The sequence below is a fragment of the Dreissena polymorpha genome, chromosome 6 (assembly GCF_020536995.1).
Source record: "Dreissena polymorpha isolate Duluth1 chromosome 6, UMN_Dpol_1.0, whole genome shotgun sequence".
Lineage (NCBI taxonomy): Eukaryota > Metazoa > Mollusca > Bivalvia > Myida > Dreissenidae > Dreissena > Dreissena polymorpha.
The window spans coordinates 3,398,233-3,419,859 of record NC_068360.1 but is presented as its reverse complement, the minus strand read 5'-3'; the positions used below and the strand labels follow the sequence as shown (position 1 = coordinate 3,419,859).

The 21,627-nt window shown below is 33.3% G+C and overlaps 2 protein-coding genes across 2 annotated transcripts in view; one reads left to right on the top strand and one right to left on the bottom strand.

Annotated features, from left to right (window-relative positions):
• The window catches only part of LOC127833219 (uncharacterized), a 1,273,891-nt gene that overhangs the window by 520,811 nt on the left and 731,453 nt on the right, over window positions 1–21,627 (top strand). The gene's annotated exons all lie outside the window — the stretch shown is intronic.
• Window positions 1–21,627, bottom strand: part of LOC127833222 (uncharacterized) — a 491,760-nt gene that overhangs the window by 465,703 nt on the left and 4,430 nt on the right. Inside the window, exons 6-11 of the mRNA XM_052358379.1 lie at window positions 20,735–20,956; window positions 20,064–20,111; window positions 19,723–19,791; window positions 19,501–19,572; window positions 14,762–14,870; window positions 11,820–11,898 (exon numbers count right to left, since the gene is read on the bottom strand). Coding sequence (XP_052214339.1) covers window positions 11,820–11,898; window positions 14,762–14,870; window positions 19,501–19,572; window positions 19,723–19,791; window positions 20,064–20,111; window positions 20,735–20,956 — 599 coding nt within the window. The remainder of the gene's footprint in view (window positions 1–11,819; window positions 11,899–14,761; window positions 14,871–19,500; window positions 19,573–19,722; window positions 19,792–20,063; window positions 20,112–20,734; window positions 20,957–21,627) is intronic.

Sequence of the window (21,627 nt, the reverse complement as noted above, 5' to 3'; positions counted from 1 at the left end):
CGCAGATGGAATCATTCCACGCACTTCACAAATGTTAACAATTGAACATAATTTTTATTGAGTGACGTTAGGAATTGCTTGACGTGTGTATGTTTGTTGGTTTCTTAACATCAAACAACCATGTCAATTTTATAATGACGAATTAAGACTGATTGTCCCGTAGTCACTGTTCTAACACTATTCTACTATGTACATTGGGAAATTGGATATTTCAATTATTTAGATTTCATTATATACCATATCTGAATTGGGACTTGTTATGTACGAGCCGAATTGTTAATCAAGGACTGAGACAAATCAACATAGGTTCCCGATAATTGAACTACATTGGAGAAATGAAACCATACCTCCATAATTAATTTTTCAAACTTCATTACATCCTATCCGAAGATTCTATTTCCTAAATTAGTTTATTTATACAACAACAACACAACAACAACAACACAATAATGAACAATGAGATAAATTCTGTTATTATTTATATATTATTATGTTCATTTATATGTCCCTTTATATATTACAATGTTTATATGTCCCTTTATATATTACAATGTACAATTATAATGTACATTACGTTACATGATATAAAATATCATGGTATGAGATGGTTTCCTTTAATGCAATGAATGCAATGTAACCGTCGTGCAAGAGATTGTTTAGTATACTGTAACCTCAGTGATGAACGCTTGGAATGATCATGACATGAATGAGACGCTTTCATAACAATAATCCGTTCTGAGCCGAACACAGAGGGGAATGTAATGTAACCATCGTGCAAGAGATTGGAGTTAACCTTGTACTATTGTTACGACTACCGAACACGTTAATTGTTATTTTTCGACACCTAAGATTCACTTACCGTTTGTTGTCAGACGGCAACCGCGGCAATCAATGTAAACAGGTGTTAACGTTCATGTCGTTGTTTATGTTTGGCTTTACGGGTGGGAATGGGGTTCCTTGGATAAGAAAAGAAAAGGGAAGGCGGAAAGTAAGAGAAAGTATGAGAAAAAAACAACAAGGAAATTTCTCCCGAAATGGCGTGAAGATTACAAATAGATGTCTTAAGTAGATGAATATTGAATTCATTAGCATAAGTAAGGCAAGCTTATAAGAATGATTGAATCATAATTGCGCATCTCCACGCACAAGAAAATACAAGTTAAATGATAAATATAAAAGTTTTGATAATACTTTGGTCGGGGCACATGAAAGATTGGTCAGGGCTAGTAGGTTCTGCATTGACTAGCCCGAATGGCCTAGTTGAAAAAAAGGTTAGTGTTAAGCCCTGAAAATGTATTTGTTCTGGTACGCAAAATAGTCTTTAAAAAATTCACACACAAACTGTTAAACTAGTAAAAATATCACCATATGCCTCGATTCAATTTTACGCAGCATGCGAATTGTAACACATTACGACCGCGAAAAGAAGATTTTACTTGAATATAATTCATTTTATTTTCGAAAGAAAATGATCAAAATCCAATATGGCGGCGATTGCTTCTGACAAAATGATGTCGATGCCAAAATAGATTCTACATTTACACTATCGACGAGTAAACAGACAATTGCAGCGACTGACACTTAATTTGACTTAATATGCAGGGCAATACGTTTTTCGACTTCGGACGACGAATTTAAGGACGCGCAGAACGTGTTTTTTATATAATGTTATGGGTATGCCGTGTATGATCCAATGCATCAATGGCCCCCGTGTTAAAATCATTTCCCCGAAAACGGGGAACGACACAAGTACACATTAAAACCAAAACACGTTCGAACTAGTTTCTTACCTTTAATTATCCTTTTAAATCCATCTAATAATCCATTTAACTCAATAATTGGCGATTTTGCATCAAGGGTCTTTAATAATTATTTTAGCATAGTTAAATAAAGACCCTTATGCCATCCTATCACTATTGTCAAATGTATTCGTTAAACTTTCTTATTCGTCACACGCTACGTCATGTACTCTATGATCATTACTGCTGTCAAAATGAACCGGCGCAGTTTATCAAATAATAGCCGTTGGTAAACTCGGATGCATTTGCAGATTTCTGCATACAAACATAATTATGTTTAAACTTGCACACTGTTATTTGTCTATGATAAATGCCCAGCTCTATGCTTAACGTGAATTAAATCGGATAGCAAATATTGCAGATTATTTCTGAATTGTGCGATATTTGTATGGCTTGTTGTACATTCTTAAATGTCAAAAGTATATGCATGGATTATAAACAATGCACATTACACGAAATAAGGAAAATGTGATTAATTGACAATTCAAATACCGTATGTCGACATACAGTACATGTACATGTGAAATAAGTCGCGTTTATAATAAATCGTCATTTTTTGGGGAAAATGACGCAATAAGAGTCATTTTATGACGCCATCAATCAGCTGATTCATTAAGCGGATGGCAAAAAAATATGTCATATGACTAGATTTAAAGGTTGAAGGTCGTATAATTTTGAAGCAAAAGTTTTCTCGAATTTATTAATTATGAAAAATCATTCAGTGGTAAAGTAAAAAGTAGTCCTAGCACGTGACAGGGCACGTGACAGGTATATCCCACAGTGTTGAATACAGGCTAGTATATTCCAATAGGTGTTATGTCCACGCTTAAGATCATGCTTTTACATTTATGGTAGTGTCGGTAGTAAATAAAGCTTCTAAACCATCCCAGTATAAAATACATAGAACATAGTAAAAAGAAAACATACTTTCTTGAATTGGAATACGATACAATTTTGCGCTATTTTCTAGTTGTTTGCAATTAGATACACCCGTTTGTTCAACATCGGGTCGCCAAAGCAACAGTGTCAGACGTGCATCAACAAAGATATGACGCTATTATGTTTTATTTGTTTCGTTTACCAATCAAAATACAGGCTGTTAAATGGATATTTCAAAATGGCTGCCACAAGAGAGGCCAACATAATTTTGGACGAAATAACTCAGACAGATTAAATGTTTTTCAAACTTTCAATGGCTTTCTTTTGAAAACAGATGTAAATATTTCACAGGTATAATTATTTACAAATCTCTTCATAATTTAACGCCCACATATATTGACGACTTGATAAAACTGGTGAAAAACAATTATTACAATTTAAGATCGATATCAATCAATGATTTGACGCATAAAACACCTCACTCAAACCTTTTAAAAAGGTCGTTTAGTTATTCTGGTATGGAAATATGGAACCACATACCGGTACGTATTCGCCAATCTCTCACTCTCAACACTTTCTCAAACATAGGCTTAAGAAATATTTCCTCTTTGAGGCGCAAAATGAGTCTCACGCTTAGTAACATTTTTTGTTTTCCTCTTATTCAAAAGTCAAATGCTCCTCCATAAGTGTCGTAATGATTACTGTAGATTTAATTTCTGCAAACAAATATACATATTGCTTTTTCAAACTACTTATATAGCAAGGAGGTGCAGGCTATACATAACAGTTGTGTAATTTCATATCCAATTGTGAACAACACTGGTCATGAATATTGTTTTCTGTACATATAATATTTGTGTATATCAGCCACTTCTGTCAATCGTAAACTATTTCAAGTATAATGTATTCCACGTTTCTAATCTCTGACTTTGTACAATAATGTACGCGTGTTAATTAAGATATGGTAATTGTATAAGTGTGTGTGTGGTGTGGTGTGTGTGTGTGTGTGTGTGTGTGTGTGTGTGTGTGTGTGTGTGTGTGTGTGTGTGTGTGCGTGCGTGCGTGCGTGCGTGCGTGCGTGCGTGCGTGCGTGCGTGCGTTCGTGTGCGTGTGTGTGTGTGTGCGCGGGTGCGTGTGTGCGCGGGTGCGTTAGAGTGTGTGCATATGGGAAAATGTAATCAACAATACATTTATATTCTTAAATACTTTCTGTTTATAAATATTTGTTCCTTGAGACCATTTCAATATTGGAAGAGAAATAAATAATATAAGAGAAGTCATATAATATACTTGCTTATTATGACACTTCTATTACACTGTTACAGTACTCTTATGTCCGTCGAAGTCTACATGTTTGCATTATAATGTAGAAATGCATTATACAAACCATAGTTGTTTGAAGGCCTCATTGAAAATAAGATTGCCATTGTTAAACTGTTTGCATGACTTTGTATCAATGTGTTGTCTTAATGAGTTACCTTCGGAAAATAAAGAGATTATTATTATTGATTAATTATGACATTCCCATGATTTCTTTATATCGTTTCAGGGAGTTACTTAATCGTTTCAATCAGTTAGCTATGTTGTTGTCACGAGTAGCAAAGTCGTTCCCATGAGTCAGTTATGTCTTAAAACGACTTACTTACACAAATGCACGTCTAACGTTTTTGCACGAGCAAAGTATCTCGTTCCCAAGACTTATTAAATCATTGGCATGAGTTACTTAGTGTTGGAAACGACACAAATATATGAATAAGTCTCTTGCCACCACACTGCCGTGTGTAGAAGATTGGTATCGCCAAATTTTGAATTGGCATGTGGAGGTAGTGCCATATAAGAAGAGGTCCATTTCCAGAGACTTGATGACCCTCTTTAATATTTAGTTCCCGTTGTGAGGCAACTTATATACTACACCTCATTTGAATGTCTTTATGACAAGCGACAGGCGAGTAACTAATGGCTACTAATCTAATTCAATTTACTTCAGTATCATTAACGTTAAAATCATCTCGTCTATTTTATTACGCTAGTCAATTGTTCGAAGAATTTGTATCAGTCTTTTGACTTGTGCTATTTCGCATGACACGAGATGCGGAGATACGTCATCAAACAAGCCACTCGGCTGATACAAACTCATGGAACAATTGACTAGCGTAATATTCCGTATGTATACGACAGTCAAGTGATTTGATTGTTATCGCAAGTACTAATAATTAACGATAACGATACGCACTTAATTTCTAAACAGATAGACCAAAGTTCGTCGAATACGTCTTTTCTACAGAGGTATGAATCATGCTACCAATTCCGCGTACTTGATTACGAGTGTTTTTAATATAGCAATTAAAGTTATTTAGTATGCTCCAACCTTTTATTATAATGATATGGTAAACAAGAAATTGACATATACGCTGTATTTGTTGAGAATTTCACATCTGTACGATAAAAGGTGTCGATACAATTCACTATGCATTTCTAAAAGCTTCTTCAGATGTACTGTCAAATTATCGTTAATGTTGTTACAGTGTTGGGTTCAAGACCAAAGATTACATTGTTTGGGTCTAGACAGCGTTAATATATGGTTCCTAATTGCGAAACTTTCAAAACATTGTCGGTAATAAGCCGACACAGATTTCCAGAATCAGTTTAGTTTGAAAAATAAATTTGGTTTTCGGAGCATTATGACTCACGCATAATGAAATTTCAGTTTTTCACTGGCAGTACTTATAATGCTATAAAGCTATAAAAATACGGTCGATTGTTGATTATATTCTCCAATTGCATGAGAACATCCTCAAAGCTTGTTTTAAAATATGAAAATAGCTTTTTAAAAAGACGGCAAAGAAAGGTTACATATTATAGCGTTAACACATCTTCAAAACTTGATATCTCTTAGCATTTTTCATGTGCTTAATTTTTTTTTTGTATTACATGGGTGCTTGTTTTTCATTTATTCTGTGAACTGCTGTCGATTTTACCGCATCACTGTAGCTTTATCAGGATGTGAAATAATACCGCCCTTGTCTTTTTAGGACAGTGCGTTTGTGACATCTGAGTAAGCTTCATGAACAAAGTTCGAGTTTTGACGATTTGAGCATGCGCACACACGAATCACGCGCTTAGTGAATAATTACATGGGTCATGTTGATTGATGCCATATGGTTTGCATTGTTGTGTTAAGTGATTTAATTCAAGATGATCGAAACGAATAGGGTTTCAATTATGAGAAAATAGATTATGTTCCGTTTTATTCAGATACTCATTTTCGATGAAATATATTGGGATGGTGTTTTGTTTTCAAGAGCTATAAGTGTTATACACAATTCGTGTCATTGATTCCAAGATCCCACTTGTTGTCTATCATTTATTTACTTTGCAAACCACTTAATAATGTCCTCTAACAACTCAAATTTTTGCTGCGAATATATTCATTAAATATTATTCAGTATTAAGATTTTTAATGTGGATTTGCAAAATGATTTCATAGGATATTAGGGAGATCAACTCTCTGGTTCCACTGTGCTTCCAAACGAATAAAATGTATTGATATTTATCTTGATACGCGAAGCCGGATCCGGTTGTTTCCGCAAAAGCCTATAAGCATTCTCCGAAAGACTAATTTTGCATTTTACAAAAATCGCAAACATAAAAACGTTCTGGTTAAACAAGTGCGGTAGATTATAATTTTTCCAGATTTATTTGAAAATGATTTCAATATTAAAGCCCCATTACTACTCAAAATCAACGAAAATTTCGTACAATATTTGGTAACAAAAAGCTAAACAAATAAAAATCAATGTACTACGGAAGCCCTGGAGGGACATTTTTTGTTACTTGTTATGAGAAATGTGTTATTACTTATTTGTTATTACTTATTAGTTATGCTCGATTGGTCATTGTCGGCTCGGGTACTACTTGCATGTACCCCGGGTACTCTTAAGTATACTTACATGTATCCCGGGTACGGTAATTATCTTTAAACGTACCCGGTCGATATTAGACTGTACCCGAGTTGTTTTCCTGCCCTTAATCCGATGTTGTAAATTTAACTACCAATTTCCACTGTGAGAATGTAAATACGTCTTGATTGGCCAGCGCGTATATTTACATCTTGCAATGTTAAAAGTTAACGTTTGCATCGTTGTAAAGTCTGTAATCTATACGCGGTGGAAGCGACACAATTATTTTTCGTCTTAGCGAGGAACAAATGCTGTGCTTACAGGCCGGGAACAATTGTGATATAACTCACACGAAATTTCATCCTAGATAAAAATGTCTGGGTAACAAACTGTTGACTACCGGTTAAATGTAAACATTGATTCTTGTGGTGCAATAACGAAAATAGTCAACTTCGGTGAATAAAGTATGTATAAAAAAAGATTTTTGTATCATAAACTGTGGAATATTTTACCGAAATTATATTAAATGTGTTGTATTACTCAAGTAATTTTCTTAATATGGGTTTTCACCTGATTTTGACTTTTCAGGACACAGTCTTTCCAGCGTTGCTATTTTTTTTTAGTTTTCCTACTTTGTCCTAGTATTTTTTAAAGTTTCCTTTTTCCTAGTTTTTACAAAAAGCTCCTAGTTCTCCTAGTTGTTTTGCCAGTGACGAGTCTTAAAATTATTGTATAGGCAAAATAATTATTTGGTTTTGTTAATTTAATATCACCTGGATATGTATACATGTATTCATAGTGTTTTAAATATATTTGGGTTGGCTATAGGTATGCATTAATGGTTTATTTTCCTAGAAATATTTGCTTGGCTAGAAAAGATAGACAATAATCACGATCCCCTGTCAAAATGGTGTTAGATCCCCTGCCAAAATTGTGTAAGGCAGAAGGGAACTGCTTTGCTGTGTATTGCTTTGTGTGTTGTTACAGCATATCATTTTCAAATTCTGGCCTGTTTCAGTTACTGGGCCATGCAGATGGATCAAAACATAAGAAGTTGGTATAAGTACGCAAAGATAGAGGCCAGAAACAGCTATTTAATTCACCTGTATAAGGAGGCAGTCAACAAGAAGGTAGTGATACTGAAAGGAAGGGGCATACTGTCTTTCTAAAGCCTTTATAAATTAACGATCAAACAGCAAAAGCAGAGGCATTATGGGCAATGAAAGTGGCATTAGAAGGATATTCCTTAATGTGATGGAATAAGCAACCTGTTGAAGGCGATGTTGTCTGGATCATTTTTTGAACAATTCACAATGAGCAAATATAAGGTGTCATATCTAATGTCAGATGGTCTTGGTCCTTAGAAGGGGTATTGTGAAAAGGTACACGTATCAAAGAGTCAATTTTCAATACAATATGATGAAACAGGCAATGCACAGGACAAAAAGCAATGTGATGTTCATAATAGAGTTTGGAATGAGGAGAAGGGAGAAGTTAGTGTTATGTTCCTGAAAAGCCTCGTGTTTCGACAGGCTAAAGGCGAAATGTTATTGCCCTATTTCTTTTATACTATAGAAGCTAGAGACTTGAAACTTCATAAATGAAGATTTTTTTAGATATAGTGCAGTATGCATAAAATGTTACTCTGCACCTGTTATTATTTTAGTTATTGCCCTTTTTTTATGTTTATACTTGATTTTTATCAGGTTCTTCTCCTATATACTATAAAAGCTAGAGACTTGAAACTAGAAATTTAGATAGATATCATTGAGAGAAAGTAAAGTATGCAAAAGATGTTACTCCGCACCTATTTTTCTTGTCACTACAAAGTCGCTTGGAAACTTCTCCGTCGTCCGTCTCTCTGTCCGTCACAAATCGTCTCCGGAGCAAAACTCCTTTAGTATTGAAGGTATCGACCTCAAACTTTATACAGTGATACAGTTCATTGAGGGAAAGCGCTGTGACAAGAAGCCATAACTCTGGGTGGTCCCATGTTTGAGTTGTCTCTGTTTTGAGTTATCTTCCTTCGTTTAAAAATCAGAGCATTTCCGGAGCATAACTTCTATTGTATTGAAGGTATCGACTTCAAACTTTATGCAATGACAAGCGACACATGTGATAACTAATCGCTCTTGTTTTTTTAAATTTATTTCCCTTTGTTAATTTTCATAGTTTATATTTGTCCGGGCTATTTCTCCTATATTATAAGATCTTTAAATTTGAAACTTCATTATGTGAACAGATGTTATTGAGAAGAAGAACAGTGCACAATGACTGGAACTCTGGTTCTCATATAATTTAGGTTATTGTCCTTAATTTACTTTACTATTGTTATGGCCATATTTCTTTTACTGTGCAAGCTATGTACTTGACACCGGAGGCGACTTAATGGTTTGCGCTCTGTGTGTGAGTCTGTCACACTTGTCTGTATCCTGCGATAACTTAAAAATTTCTTCATTTTTTTTCATGAAACCTGAAACATGGACAGATGGCAATATGGAGATTATGCACGTCATTTCATTGTGTTCCTAAGTCATGAATTCTAGTTGTTATGGCAACAAATAGAAATATTGCTGAAAATGGTGGATCCTGCGATAACTAATAAAGTTATTCATATTTTTTCATGCAACTTGAAACATGGATAGATGGCAATATGGAGATTCATTTTATTGTGGTCCTACGTCAAGAATTCTGGTTGCTATGGCAACAAATAGACTAGAAATATTGCTGAAAAGGTGAAGTTTCACCGGTAGGTGACCATATTGCTTGATAAAGTCTTGTTATATGGCAGATGTTTTTGGTAAGAAGTGCACTGTCAAGAACTGTTAATCTACCTATAATGTTCATTTAATTTTGTTCAACTTGTTAATTAAGTTCAACTTCTGAAACACTGTTAGCTTCAGTTCAAATGCATCTTCACCTGAAAGATCATACCTGTTGACAAATATTATAACAATTTTACACTGGCTTACGGTACATACCAGGTAAATCTTGCTCGAGGGATACTGTTTAAGGCGGTAACGAGGCTCTCCCGAGAGCTAGATTTTCCTGGTATGTACCGCAAATAGTGTTTGCTTGCTTTTCTTGCATATTGTTCAAACACGCATTCATTCATAAATGTTCATTTGATGTCATAAACGTGCGATATGTGACGTCATAAGAATATTTATGAATACATAAATAACGTTATTTAACGCGCAAGACTGAAGAGTATTATTACAACAGCGGAATGTAAGATGGGGTTTTCTAGCACTGGTGAAAACGGCAGATAACCCGGTCTGAAATGCAAGAAATATTCGTTCTTTGCGACACATCCGACTCGCGGAGGTCATGTTCGTTGGTTTCAGGTCACCCGGTAACATGCATCATCCATCGGTAATCCAGGGTTAATAATTACATGTACATTTGATGAAATGTAGGAACGGAATGCAGAAGCACATTGGCTGCACATGGTATTGTGAAGTGATTTTTTTCCATAATTTTCTTCTGCCTTAAGACGCCATTTTGTTTGACTCGCATGTGTTATCATCTAAACGCTTGGTAAATACTTTGCCAAATAAGCAAGCGCTATTCGATTAAGACTCGAGTCAAAACGGCCTAAACAAAACAGGATTTTTCATTACGCATAGAAGACGGCTCGAATTGGGTATCGGCGATTTGTTTTGCGTCCCGGTACGCACAGCTTTTGAAAAAATGCGTATCGACCTATTTTTATTGCGTATTTACGCAAATACGCATTTTATCTGTAGCTCTGAATGTACTACTGACTTACGAAATTCGGCGAAAATGAACTTTTTATATTCGGAAATATCATAATTCGGTAACCACGAAATAATGTTGTTCTAAAAACTGCAAGTGGGTAACAATTTTTGAAAGCAAAAGTAACCGGACAGTAAGTCCGACGATCTTGCATTTCAACGTTAGCCTTTTTAATTGTTCATCGGCAATGTCCGACGGGCCGACGGGCTTTCGCCATGTCTGGGTCACGAAGTGTCATTGAGATGAAGCAACACATATGGTTTCCAGAGAATTTAGAAGCTTTTTCTTTGATTTGACAAAGTGACCTAGTATTTAAACCCTCGTTTGGCATTTACCAAGATATCAACTTGACAAATGTCCCAGTTTAATAAAGATTGGACGAAAAATGTGGTTTCTAGAGTGTTCACAGACTTTTCTTTAAATTGGCTTAGTGACCAAGTTGTTGATCCCATATCAGCCTATATCTAATAAGATTTCACAGGATTTTCATAAAATTTGAAACAAGAAAAGTGTCCACACGACACGGATGCCCCCAACTGTAACTGTGTCACTACATAAAAGCATAACTGTGTAAATGTTTTTGAGATATACATCGCATTTTTCATGCAAATAACATGAATGCACGTATCTTCTTGTCAACTGCAGAAAAAACCCATAATGGTTACTACTTGAAATAGAGAGCAGACACCATGTTGAATGTTTAAAACCTAGGTTTTGGCCCGCACGGCCCATGGTCGAACTTGGCCTAAAGATCATCTAGATAAAACTTGTAACCAAATACATCAATAAAACTCACTTATGTATGTTTATATGTGTAAATATTTTCCCTAACTGAAACATACACTTAATTTATTTCTTTGAATCATGTTGTTCACACTTTATATGCCCTTTCATAAATCAACCACATGTTAATATTTGCTTTTTGAAATGTATGTATATTATGTATGTATATTATCATATATATATATATATATATATATATATATATATATATATATATATATATATATATATATATATATATATATATATATATATATATATATATATATATATATGTATATATGTGTGTGCGTGTGTGCGTGTGTGCGTGTGTGTGTGTGTGAATACAATAACATGAAGACCCTTATGTCTCAAATAAACTGCCTTATATATCTAGGACATGACAGCATGAAGTTATTTTTTACCTTAGGATTGTGCAAATAAGGCCATACAAGCTCCAGAATCATGTAAGAAAAAATCCCCAATACCTCCTTTGAATATACAATACCATTGTGCCATTAATATTTCTAGGATTATGAGATAACATAAAGTACAAAACATCACGAGGATTATGGAAACCACTGACTAACTTTTAAAATATCTGAAAAAAAGTCATCGTATAATAGCTCACCGGAAACGCGATTTAATACTTGCAAAATCCTCTCTTTTGTTGTCAGTGGAGTGACATTTTCGGTAGAAACCGCACGATTAGCTCACTTACTGTGTTTACGAAGCGTAACCTCGTCGTTTTCAAACTTGTCTGTTGACAAAGTAGAGAGTCCTCTGGTTGTTGGAGAGTCCTGTAAATAATATAGGCACTCAAGATTACGGGTTATGTTACAACTACACATGCTAGAAGCTGATGTTGAATTCAATACAAAATGCCAAGTATTGCGTTCAATGATCTAATCCAGCCCCCTACAGTCTATTGACTACAACTAAAATAATTAATGATTATGCAGCATTAATTTAAGTAAAATGAAATTTTAATCAAAATACTTTCTGCAAATATTTCATAAATATAATCAATTGCTTCGAACTAGGTTAAATATTGATCTGTAAGATATATTAACATTTTAATAAAGATGCCGGTCATATCTTAATATTTATATTAATTTAAATCATGATATCAAATTTGAGCCAAATTATACAATTTCAAATAATATGCACTACGCGATAGCAATGAATTTAAATATATGCTTCACATAGTGCATAAGATAGATTTCTAAGGATAGTTACTTTAGTTTCGTATGCATCAAGTTAATATCGTGTCTACCTAAATAGATATATAGAGGATATTTGTTGGATTCGGTGGAATATCGATTTTATTTCTCGAGTGATCATAGAAAACAATATTTTCACGAGTGGCGAAGCCACGAGTGAAAATATATTTTTTCTATGATCACGAGTGAAATAAAATCGATATTCCATCGAATCCAACACATTTTCTTTTTATTTTATGCTTTTTTCACCGTTCATTTACATTGTTAATGAGTTTAACTGTATTATTTCGCTGGATTAATAACGTCATTTCGTCCAAAAAATGACGTCATTTCACAGTAAAACAGTGAAAAATATCGATATATTTTTCACTGTTATTTTTCACTGTAAGTGTTTAAAACTGTGGAATACCAATTTTATTTCACTGATTTTTCTATATAAACCACCGGACAGCATAAAATAAACATATATACATCATATATATTACGTGTTACTAGACGAGGAGATTACACCAAGTAAGTGCCAATTGCTTGTTTCACTAATTAGTCATCTCTTGGGAAGGCGTGTGAAGCCCATTAATTGTTGTACAATTTAATGTAAATGACAGTCTACCGTTCATATACGTCCGTTGCATATGTCATATTACGTCACGATTGAGTGTTTCAATGTATATTAATATATGCATTTCAGTAGGGGGATCAGTTCACGTTAGAAAACCGACCAGATAGGTCCCAGTTACTACTTGTCGCGGGGCCGTTAGGCCGCCGCATAGATCTTGTTCAGGATATTGGAAAATGTTAGAGTTTAAAACAAAACAAAAATAAATCGCAATAAAACTTGAAATGGACTTGTGTTCGTTATTGTGTTACACCGATTATGTGACATATGTTATCACTATAAAATTAATCCTGCACTTCTCAAAAAGGATAGAGCTATATGTAACGGATAAGTGTGTATAGGGCTTTCCGGACTGCTGGCCCAAGAATCTGGAACACTATTCCATTAGCGATCAGGCAGTCAGAAACATTGGATTTGTTCAAAAGAAACCTGAAGACATTTTATTTTAGGAAGTTTGACAAACTGTTTTAAATTGTATAAACGTTTTAATGTGCTCATTTAATGTGTGTTAAACCCCACAATCAATGCACTCACTAATTAATTCATTATTTATTTATCTACTTATTGATTTTTTTTTTACTTAATTTAAGTAGTGTTTTGTTTAATTTATTTAGTTTGGTTATTTTAAAGTGTTTATCAGATTTTAGTTACTGCCTATATTTATATGGTGTCAGCTTTTTACCTCGTACCTTTTATGAATTTTATGTCATATTTACATGTACAACGCCATTGAATATGCGCGCATAAAAATAGGCGTTTAATCAAATAAATAAGTTTCAAGTTTCAAGTATAACGCTTAAATACTTATATTGTTTTCCAATACCACCATAGATCACAGTCATGCAAAAACAGTATTAATTGCCACATATGTTTTAGGGGGGGGGGGGGGAGGGGCACACAAACGACTAAGAAAGTGTACCTGTTAAGAATACTTTGATCGTTTAAGAAAGAAATCTGCATTTTGAAACAGGAATTGATTTTCCTTTATTAAAATTTACGTGGGGAACATCAAAGCCCAGAATTGCTGGCCTTAATTGACTCTCAGATACTTAAGTGATCTGAGCTGGGATATATTTTTCAAGACTATACTGGTACAAGGAGTAAAACGTGTTGTTATTGACAGAAGTCAGCATGGATGATTTTGATGTTTTCTTTATCTGCTTCAAACAAAAACTTTAGATGAACCCTTTGAGCTCATTTAAGGGTACTTATAGTTTTAATAGTAGTTGATCTTATTTATTAAGCAATAGTTATATTACAGCAATAAGTATGTTCAGATTGAATAATGCACTACCAACTATAGCACTCATTATATCGAAATGTTGAAAAAAAAGCGACAAGTATATGAACTTCACTGAAACACAAATTATACTGGAGACCTTATGTATGACTAGTGAGCCGTGACTTGAACGAATATGATATGATTACTTGTATAAGGTCTGGTATCTATGTGGTCTTTTATTAATCATATGTCTGATACCTTGATATGAGAACATATATGACATCAGTTAACTGTAGCTTGTGTATGTTACATGTATGCTTTTGGGTAAATATCATTATCATAGTTGACACAAATTATTTTATAATGTTGCATATTAAAAGCTTATGGCTATGCATCGCCGCTTTTTGGAACGGTTCATGATTAAAAGATAGGAGTCAATTATTTCGTATTAAAGTTACAAAAGAATCCTTTTAAAGTTAATTAAACGTTTTCACATTATTAAACAAGAGAAAGCTATAATGCAGGTACAAAGCATTATTGAATGGAAAACTATTGCAATTTACTAATTAGCTGTTGGAACATAACACATTTTAAATATTTACCGTCATATTCACCTGATGACCGCTCAACAGCTTGTCAAGTTCTTTTTGAATCTCATCATATTCTTGTTTCAATTGCGCGTCTTTTTCAATCAACTGCTCAAGTTGGTGACTGAAAACGCAACAAAACCTTTTCGATAGTTGTCAATACTTATCAAGCATAAACATTTATCTATTTTCATGTGGGGAAAAATGTCATAGATTTGTATGTACTTGAGTGTGATGCGAGTTCATTCTGTTTATAAATATATATACGTTTATTATACAAAATTATCTATTCGCTTAAAATGTTGTTCATTGTTTTTGTCGTTCTACATCTTATAGTTCGATTTAGGATGCAGACCTATGCTTAACGTTTGAACTCTTAAAAGGTTACAGACATTTGTAAAGGTTCTAACTCACTAATTGTCACGAATCACGCTAAAAATTCCAAATTACTTATGTTTGACAAAAACTCTATATGTGGTATGTTAAACCCTTTATACGTAGATACGTTTGGGTTTCTTACTTATAATCAAATATAAGCAGTTTATTTAATTAATTCACTGGCTGCGCTTCAATGCACAGGCAACTGAAGCTTTTTTTTATTGTATCATCTTTAGCATGACTATCAATAGTTAATATATACTGATGGCGGAAAAAATGTACACCCATGTTGTTAATCGACATATTGCTGACACCATAATATCCATTGTTTGTACCATAATTGTGTTAACCTTTACCTTGCTAATCAGCTGAGTCAAGCGAGAGGGTATCGCGTTGTATGTTTTAGCTATTTTCCATTAAACATAAATTGAATTATTGTGTAATATAAACATTCTAAGGTAATTCTTTTTCGGTAAACATTATAACTGAGTTAATGTCGAAATGTATGAAAACTATACTTTATAAATATACATGTTAGAATATAAGTTAGGTTTAAATGGCCAAATTCAAACTTTGATGAGAATCTCTTTTTTGTAATGCAACAGCGATTCCAATAGAGAACGTTTGAAACAAAAGAAGGAACAAACCTGGGTTCACTTCTAACGCCTAAGGTCACAGCAGACTTACGTCTCAGGTCCTTGACAATTTCGTTCAATGTGCTGCAATGATACAACAGTTGGGGAGTATTGTATTCATATGTTTTCGTGTATTGCAGGTTTAAACGTTGTGTAATAATTTTTAGAAAATTCGGGTTCGATACAAAAGCGAATCAGTTTGTTGTAAATAGAAACGATATTACGAAATCTTACTTCACTCTGTTTTGCAGTATTTTTATCTTCTTCTTCAGGATGTTAATGTGTTCTTCTTGTGCTTCAATTCTGTATAAATTTGATAATAAATTACATGCATCACGTGCAGATAAAAAACTTTTAAATATTAATTTAACCGTAAATGGTTCCAATATGGTAATGTTCATAAGACTATTATTTGTTTAAAATGTCTAATATAATAATGCAATATAGAGCTAAACCATCACATTTCGCGATTTAAACAACTGTGACAAGAAATATTCAAGCAATTGTTTATTTATGATAATGCCAAAATTTTAAAGCGTTATGATATTAATACAGTATTTTAATGCGATATTTACTGTCGTTGCCATTTGTTTCTGTCGGACAAAAATAGGGAAAAGGTTTTTCCTCTTAGAAAGATGTCATTAAATTACAAGCGCAATCATTTTCCTCTATAAGTATGTTGCACATTTTATTAATAGGCGTCAAATGAAGTTTGTTTAACTGGGTATGTATTTTTTAAATGATTGTAAGTTCTTATTTATAAATTTAAATTTAAACGAGTTATGTAACATAATAAAGTTTAAAATCACCATATTTCGTTTTAAGATATCGCGTATCAAAAATATAGTATAATTAAAAACTTTAGTTATTTCAGAAGTTATCAATGAATCATTTAGCTAATTACTGATGTATAAATCATTTACATAAACAAAAAAATAAAAATCAACGCCAGCATGTATTTTTGTTAAACACAGGAAACTATCGATTTCCCGCCATTTCATGATATAACCAGCCTATCATGTTTTTATATATCAAAGCCGATACTGATTGGAGAACTAACCTAGAATGGTCTGTGGATATTCGAGATTTTAACATTTCACATTCCCTCATTCGCTCTTCATATAAGCCCGGTTCCATTTGAATTCTTTTATCCTGAAACAAGTGCAACATATATAGCCATTATTTGCTGTTGATAGAAAAGGGATAGAATAAAGGAGACGCCAATGTTCCCGCACAGGCATCCTCGAATTAACGGAAGCAAACGTGATAAATTTTAAAATTTCATTTTAGTAGTCGTCCAAATTGATATGAAAGGCATAATATTGCCGTTGTGTATTGCATGCGGTGTCCGCATAGCGACCTGGAGGTCCCGGGTTCGATCCTTACTCACGTAATCTCCCCCTAAATATCGCAAGTTGTGGTTGTACTAAGGAAACGCAATCAAGAGCTCCTCAACAAGCATTGGTCTTTGGATGCAGTCGAAACAAAAATTCGTGAGTTGAATATTAAATGAATAAATTAACACACTTTTTGTTAATGTACTTGTTTCACAAATTTGATGAAACAATAGCCGTAGCGAAGTTCATTTTAGCGATCTTGATACGGAAACTAAAATATTAGTCGTCACGATTTTTAAACGGTTCATGAACAACGATAAGTGTCGGGATAATTTTGACGAGCTAAAATAAAAGTTGTTGTTCGTACATATGTGTCTATCTACCTCGCTAGCATTAAGAGCTGCTTCCAGAACACAGCTCCTGTCCAACACATGTCGGACATAATAATCCTGATCTTCGAACATCTTTTCCGCTTGTCTCAAGGATAACTGAAATTTCGCTGTTTTTTCCTCAAGCGAACGCATATCATTTGGATCCTAAGAAAGGATATAGAAAAGACATGACAGCAGACGTGCGAATTTGTTTATAACACAGTGGGATACAGCATAATCAGTATATTCGATGTTACTAAATTTTTCTTTTAATTTTTCAAGACTATACTGGTACAAGGAGTAAAACGTGTTGTTATTGACAGAAGTCAGCATGGATGATTTTGTTGTTTTCTTTATCTGCTTCAAACAAAAACTTTAGATGAACCCTTTGAGCTCATTTAAGGGTACTTATAGTTTTAATAGTAGTTGATCTTATTTATTAAGCAATAGTTATATTACAGCAATAAGTATGTTCAGATTGAATAATGCACTACCAACTATAGCACTCATTATATCGAAATGTTGAAAAAAAAGCGACAAGTATATGAACTTCACTGAAACACAAATTATACTGGAGACCTTATGTATGACTAGTGAGCCGTGACTTGAACGAATATGATATGATTACTTGTATAAGGTCTGGTATCTATGTGGTCTTTTATTAATCATATGTCTGATACCTTGATATGAGAACATATATGACATCAGTTAACTGTAGCTTGTGTATGTTACATGTATGCTTTTGGGTAAATATCATTATCATAGTTGACACAAATTATTTTATAATGTTGCATATTAAAAGCTTATGGCTATGCATCGCCGCTTTTTGGAACGGTTCATGATTAAAAGATAGGAGTCAATTATTTCGTATTAAAGTTACAAAAGAATCCTTTTAAAGTTAATTAAACGTTTTCACATTATTAAACAAGAGAAAGCTATAATGCAGGTACAAAGCATTATTGAATGGAAAACTATTGCAATTTACTAATTAGCTGTTGGAACATAACACATTTTAAATATTTACCGTCATATTCACCTGATGACCGCTCAACAGCTTGTCAAGTTCTTTTTGAATCTCATCATATTCTTGTTTCAATTGCGCGTCTTTTTCAATCAACTGCTCAAGTTGGTGACTGAAAACGCAACAAAACCTTTTCGATAGTTGTCAATACTTATCAAGCATAAACATTTATCTATTTTCATGTGGGGAAAAATGTCATAGATTTGTATGTACTTGAGTGTGATGCGAGTTCATTCTGTTTATAAATATATATACGTTTATTATACAAAATTATCTATTCGCTTAAAATGTTGTTCATTGTTTTTGTCGTTCTACATCTTATAGTTCGATTTAGGATGCAGACCTATGCTTAACTTTGAACTCTTAAAAGGTTACAGACATTTGTAAAGGTTCTAACTCACTAATTGTCACGAATCACGCTAAAAATTCCAAATTACTTATGTTTGACAAAAACTCTATATGTGGTATGTTAATCCCTTTATACGTAGATACGTTTGGGTTTCTTACTTATAATCAAATATAAGCAGTTTATTTAATTAATTCACTGGCTGCGCTTCAATGCACAGGCAACTTAAGCTTTTTTTTATTGTATCATCTTTAGCATGACTATCAATAGTTAATATATACTGATGGCGGAAAAAATGTACACCCATGTTGTTAATCGACATATTGCTGACACCATAATATCCATTGTTTGTACCATAATTGTGTTAACCTTTACCTTGCTAATCAGCTGAGTCAAGCGAGAGGGTATCGCGTTGTATGTTTTAGCTATTTTCCATTAAACATAAATTGAATTATTGTGTAATATAAACATTCTAAGGTAATTCTTTTTCGGTAAACATTATAACTGAGTTAATGTCGAAATGTATGAAAACTATACTTTATAAATATACATGTTAGAATATAAGTTAGGTTTAAATGGCCAAATTCAAACTTTGATGAGAATCTCTTTTTTGTAATGCAACAGCGATTCCAATAGAGAACGTTTGAAACAAAAGAAGGAACAAACCTGGGTTCACTTCTAACGCCTAAGGTCACAGCAGACTTACGTCTCAGTTCCTTGACAATTTCGTTCAATGTGCTGCAATGATACAACAGTTGGGGAGTATTGTATTCATATGTTTTCGTGTATTGCAGGTTTAAACGTTGTGTAATAATTTTTAGAAAATTCGGGTTCGATACAAAAGCGAATCAGTTTGTTGTAAATAGAAACGATATTACGAAATCTTACTTCACTCTGTTTTGCAGTATTTTTATCTTCTTCTTCAGGATTTTAATGTGTTCTTCGTGTGCTTCAATTCTGTATAAATTTGATAATAAATTACATGCATCACGTGCAGATAAAAAACTTTTAAATATTAATTTAACCGTAAATGGTTCCAATATGGTAATGTTCATAAGACTATTATTTGTTTAAAATGTCTAATATAATAATGCAATATAGAGCTAAACCATCACATTTCGCGATTTAAACAACTGTGACAAGAAATATTCAAGCAATTGTTTATTTATGATAATGCCAAAATTTTAAAGCGTTATGATATTAATACAGTATTTTAATGCGATATTTACTGTCGTTGCCATTTGTTTCTGTCCTCTTTACTGCAAGACTTCACGGACCTAGAAATGTAAAGAATATTTAACACAAATATTAGTAATTATTATGGTTATAATTAAAATGCGTTATGAGGATAGTGATAATAATAATAATAATAATTATTATTATTATCCTTCTTCTTCTGCTTCCTCTTCTTCTTCTCCTTCTACTTCTTTGTCTTCTTCTTTTCCTCCTCCTCCTCCTCCTCATCACCATCATCATCGTCATCATCGTCATCATCATCATCATCATCATCATCATCATCATCATCATCATCATCATCATCATCATCATCATCATCATCATCATCATCATCATCATCATCATCATCATCATCATCATCATCATCATCATCATCATCATCATCATCACATCATCATCATCATCATCATCATCATCATCATCATCATCATCAACATCATCATAATCATCATCATCATCATCATCATCATCATCATCATCATCATCATCATCATCATCATCATCATCATCATCATCACCATCATCAAATATAACATAAAATTGAAGACATAACTCTTTCAAAACATTTCAAACTGTTTCAAACTGTTGATTAACAAGACAAATGCTGTACTTTTATGTAAAAAGAAAAGGCATTACACTTTATTATTAGTTTGACTCAACGTACTGTAATGACAAATTTAGTTTTTTAATATCTTCTTCTCTGCGTGCTATCTCTTTTTGTAGGAGGTCCATTTCCTTCATTAAAGTTTCTTCGTTTTTTACACAGATATTTCTCATATCTTCTAATGATTGTTGTCGGAGGTCCCAATCCTTCACAAAAGTTTCCTCGTTTTTCACAAAGATCTTTCTCATGTCTTCTAATGATTTTGCTTTCGGCAGAAGTTCCCTGAAATCAATAATAACCACCATGAACATAGAAAAAGATTTTAATCATACGTTGCATCTGCACCAATGTTCAATCAGACTCTTATGCAAATGGTTTTGCTTATTTTAGCAACTCGATAGGATACATTTAACTTATAAATGTAATTCAATTGTACTTACAATAGGAAAACTCAAAGTTTTCGTTAAATGAAAACTTTTTATATTGAAAATTAACCGCGTATATTAAAGGGGCCTTTTCACAGATTTTGGCATGTTTTGAAGTTTGTCATTAAATGCTTTATATTGATAAATGTAAACATTAAATTTTAAAAGCTCCAGTAAAAAATCAAAAATAAAATTTAAAAAAGGAAAAAAAGTAGCCCGTAGCAGGGCTCGAACCAGTGATCTCCGGAATCTTGAAGTAAAAACGCATTAGCCAACTGAGCTATTCTGCCAAGCTTAAATAAGACGTGTATTTTATACGTTATATAAGCAATCTTCGTAGTTTCACGAATTTAAACGACAACAACAGAACTCTTCAAATTATTCAATCGTTTCGCGTTGCAACGCTTTATAATTTTTAGGTTTTTAAATCGTCAAAAGATGCATATAATGGCTATATTAGACCATGGCAAATGTTCAGTAATACTGCTTTCTCACAAATATCATAACTAAACCGAAAATTTGCGAATC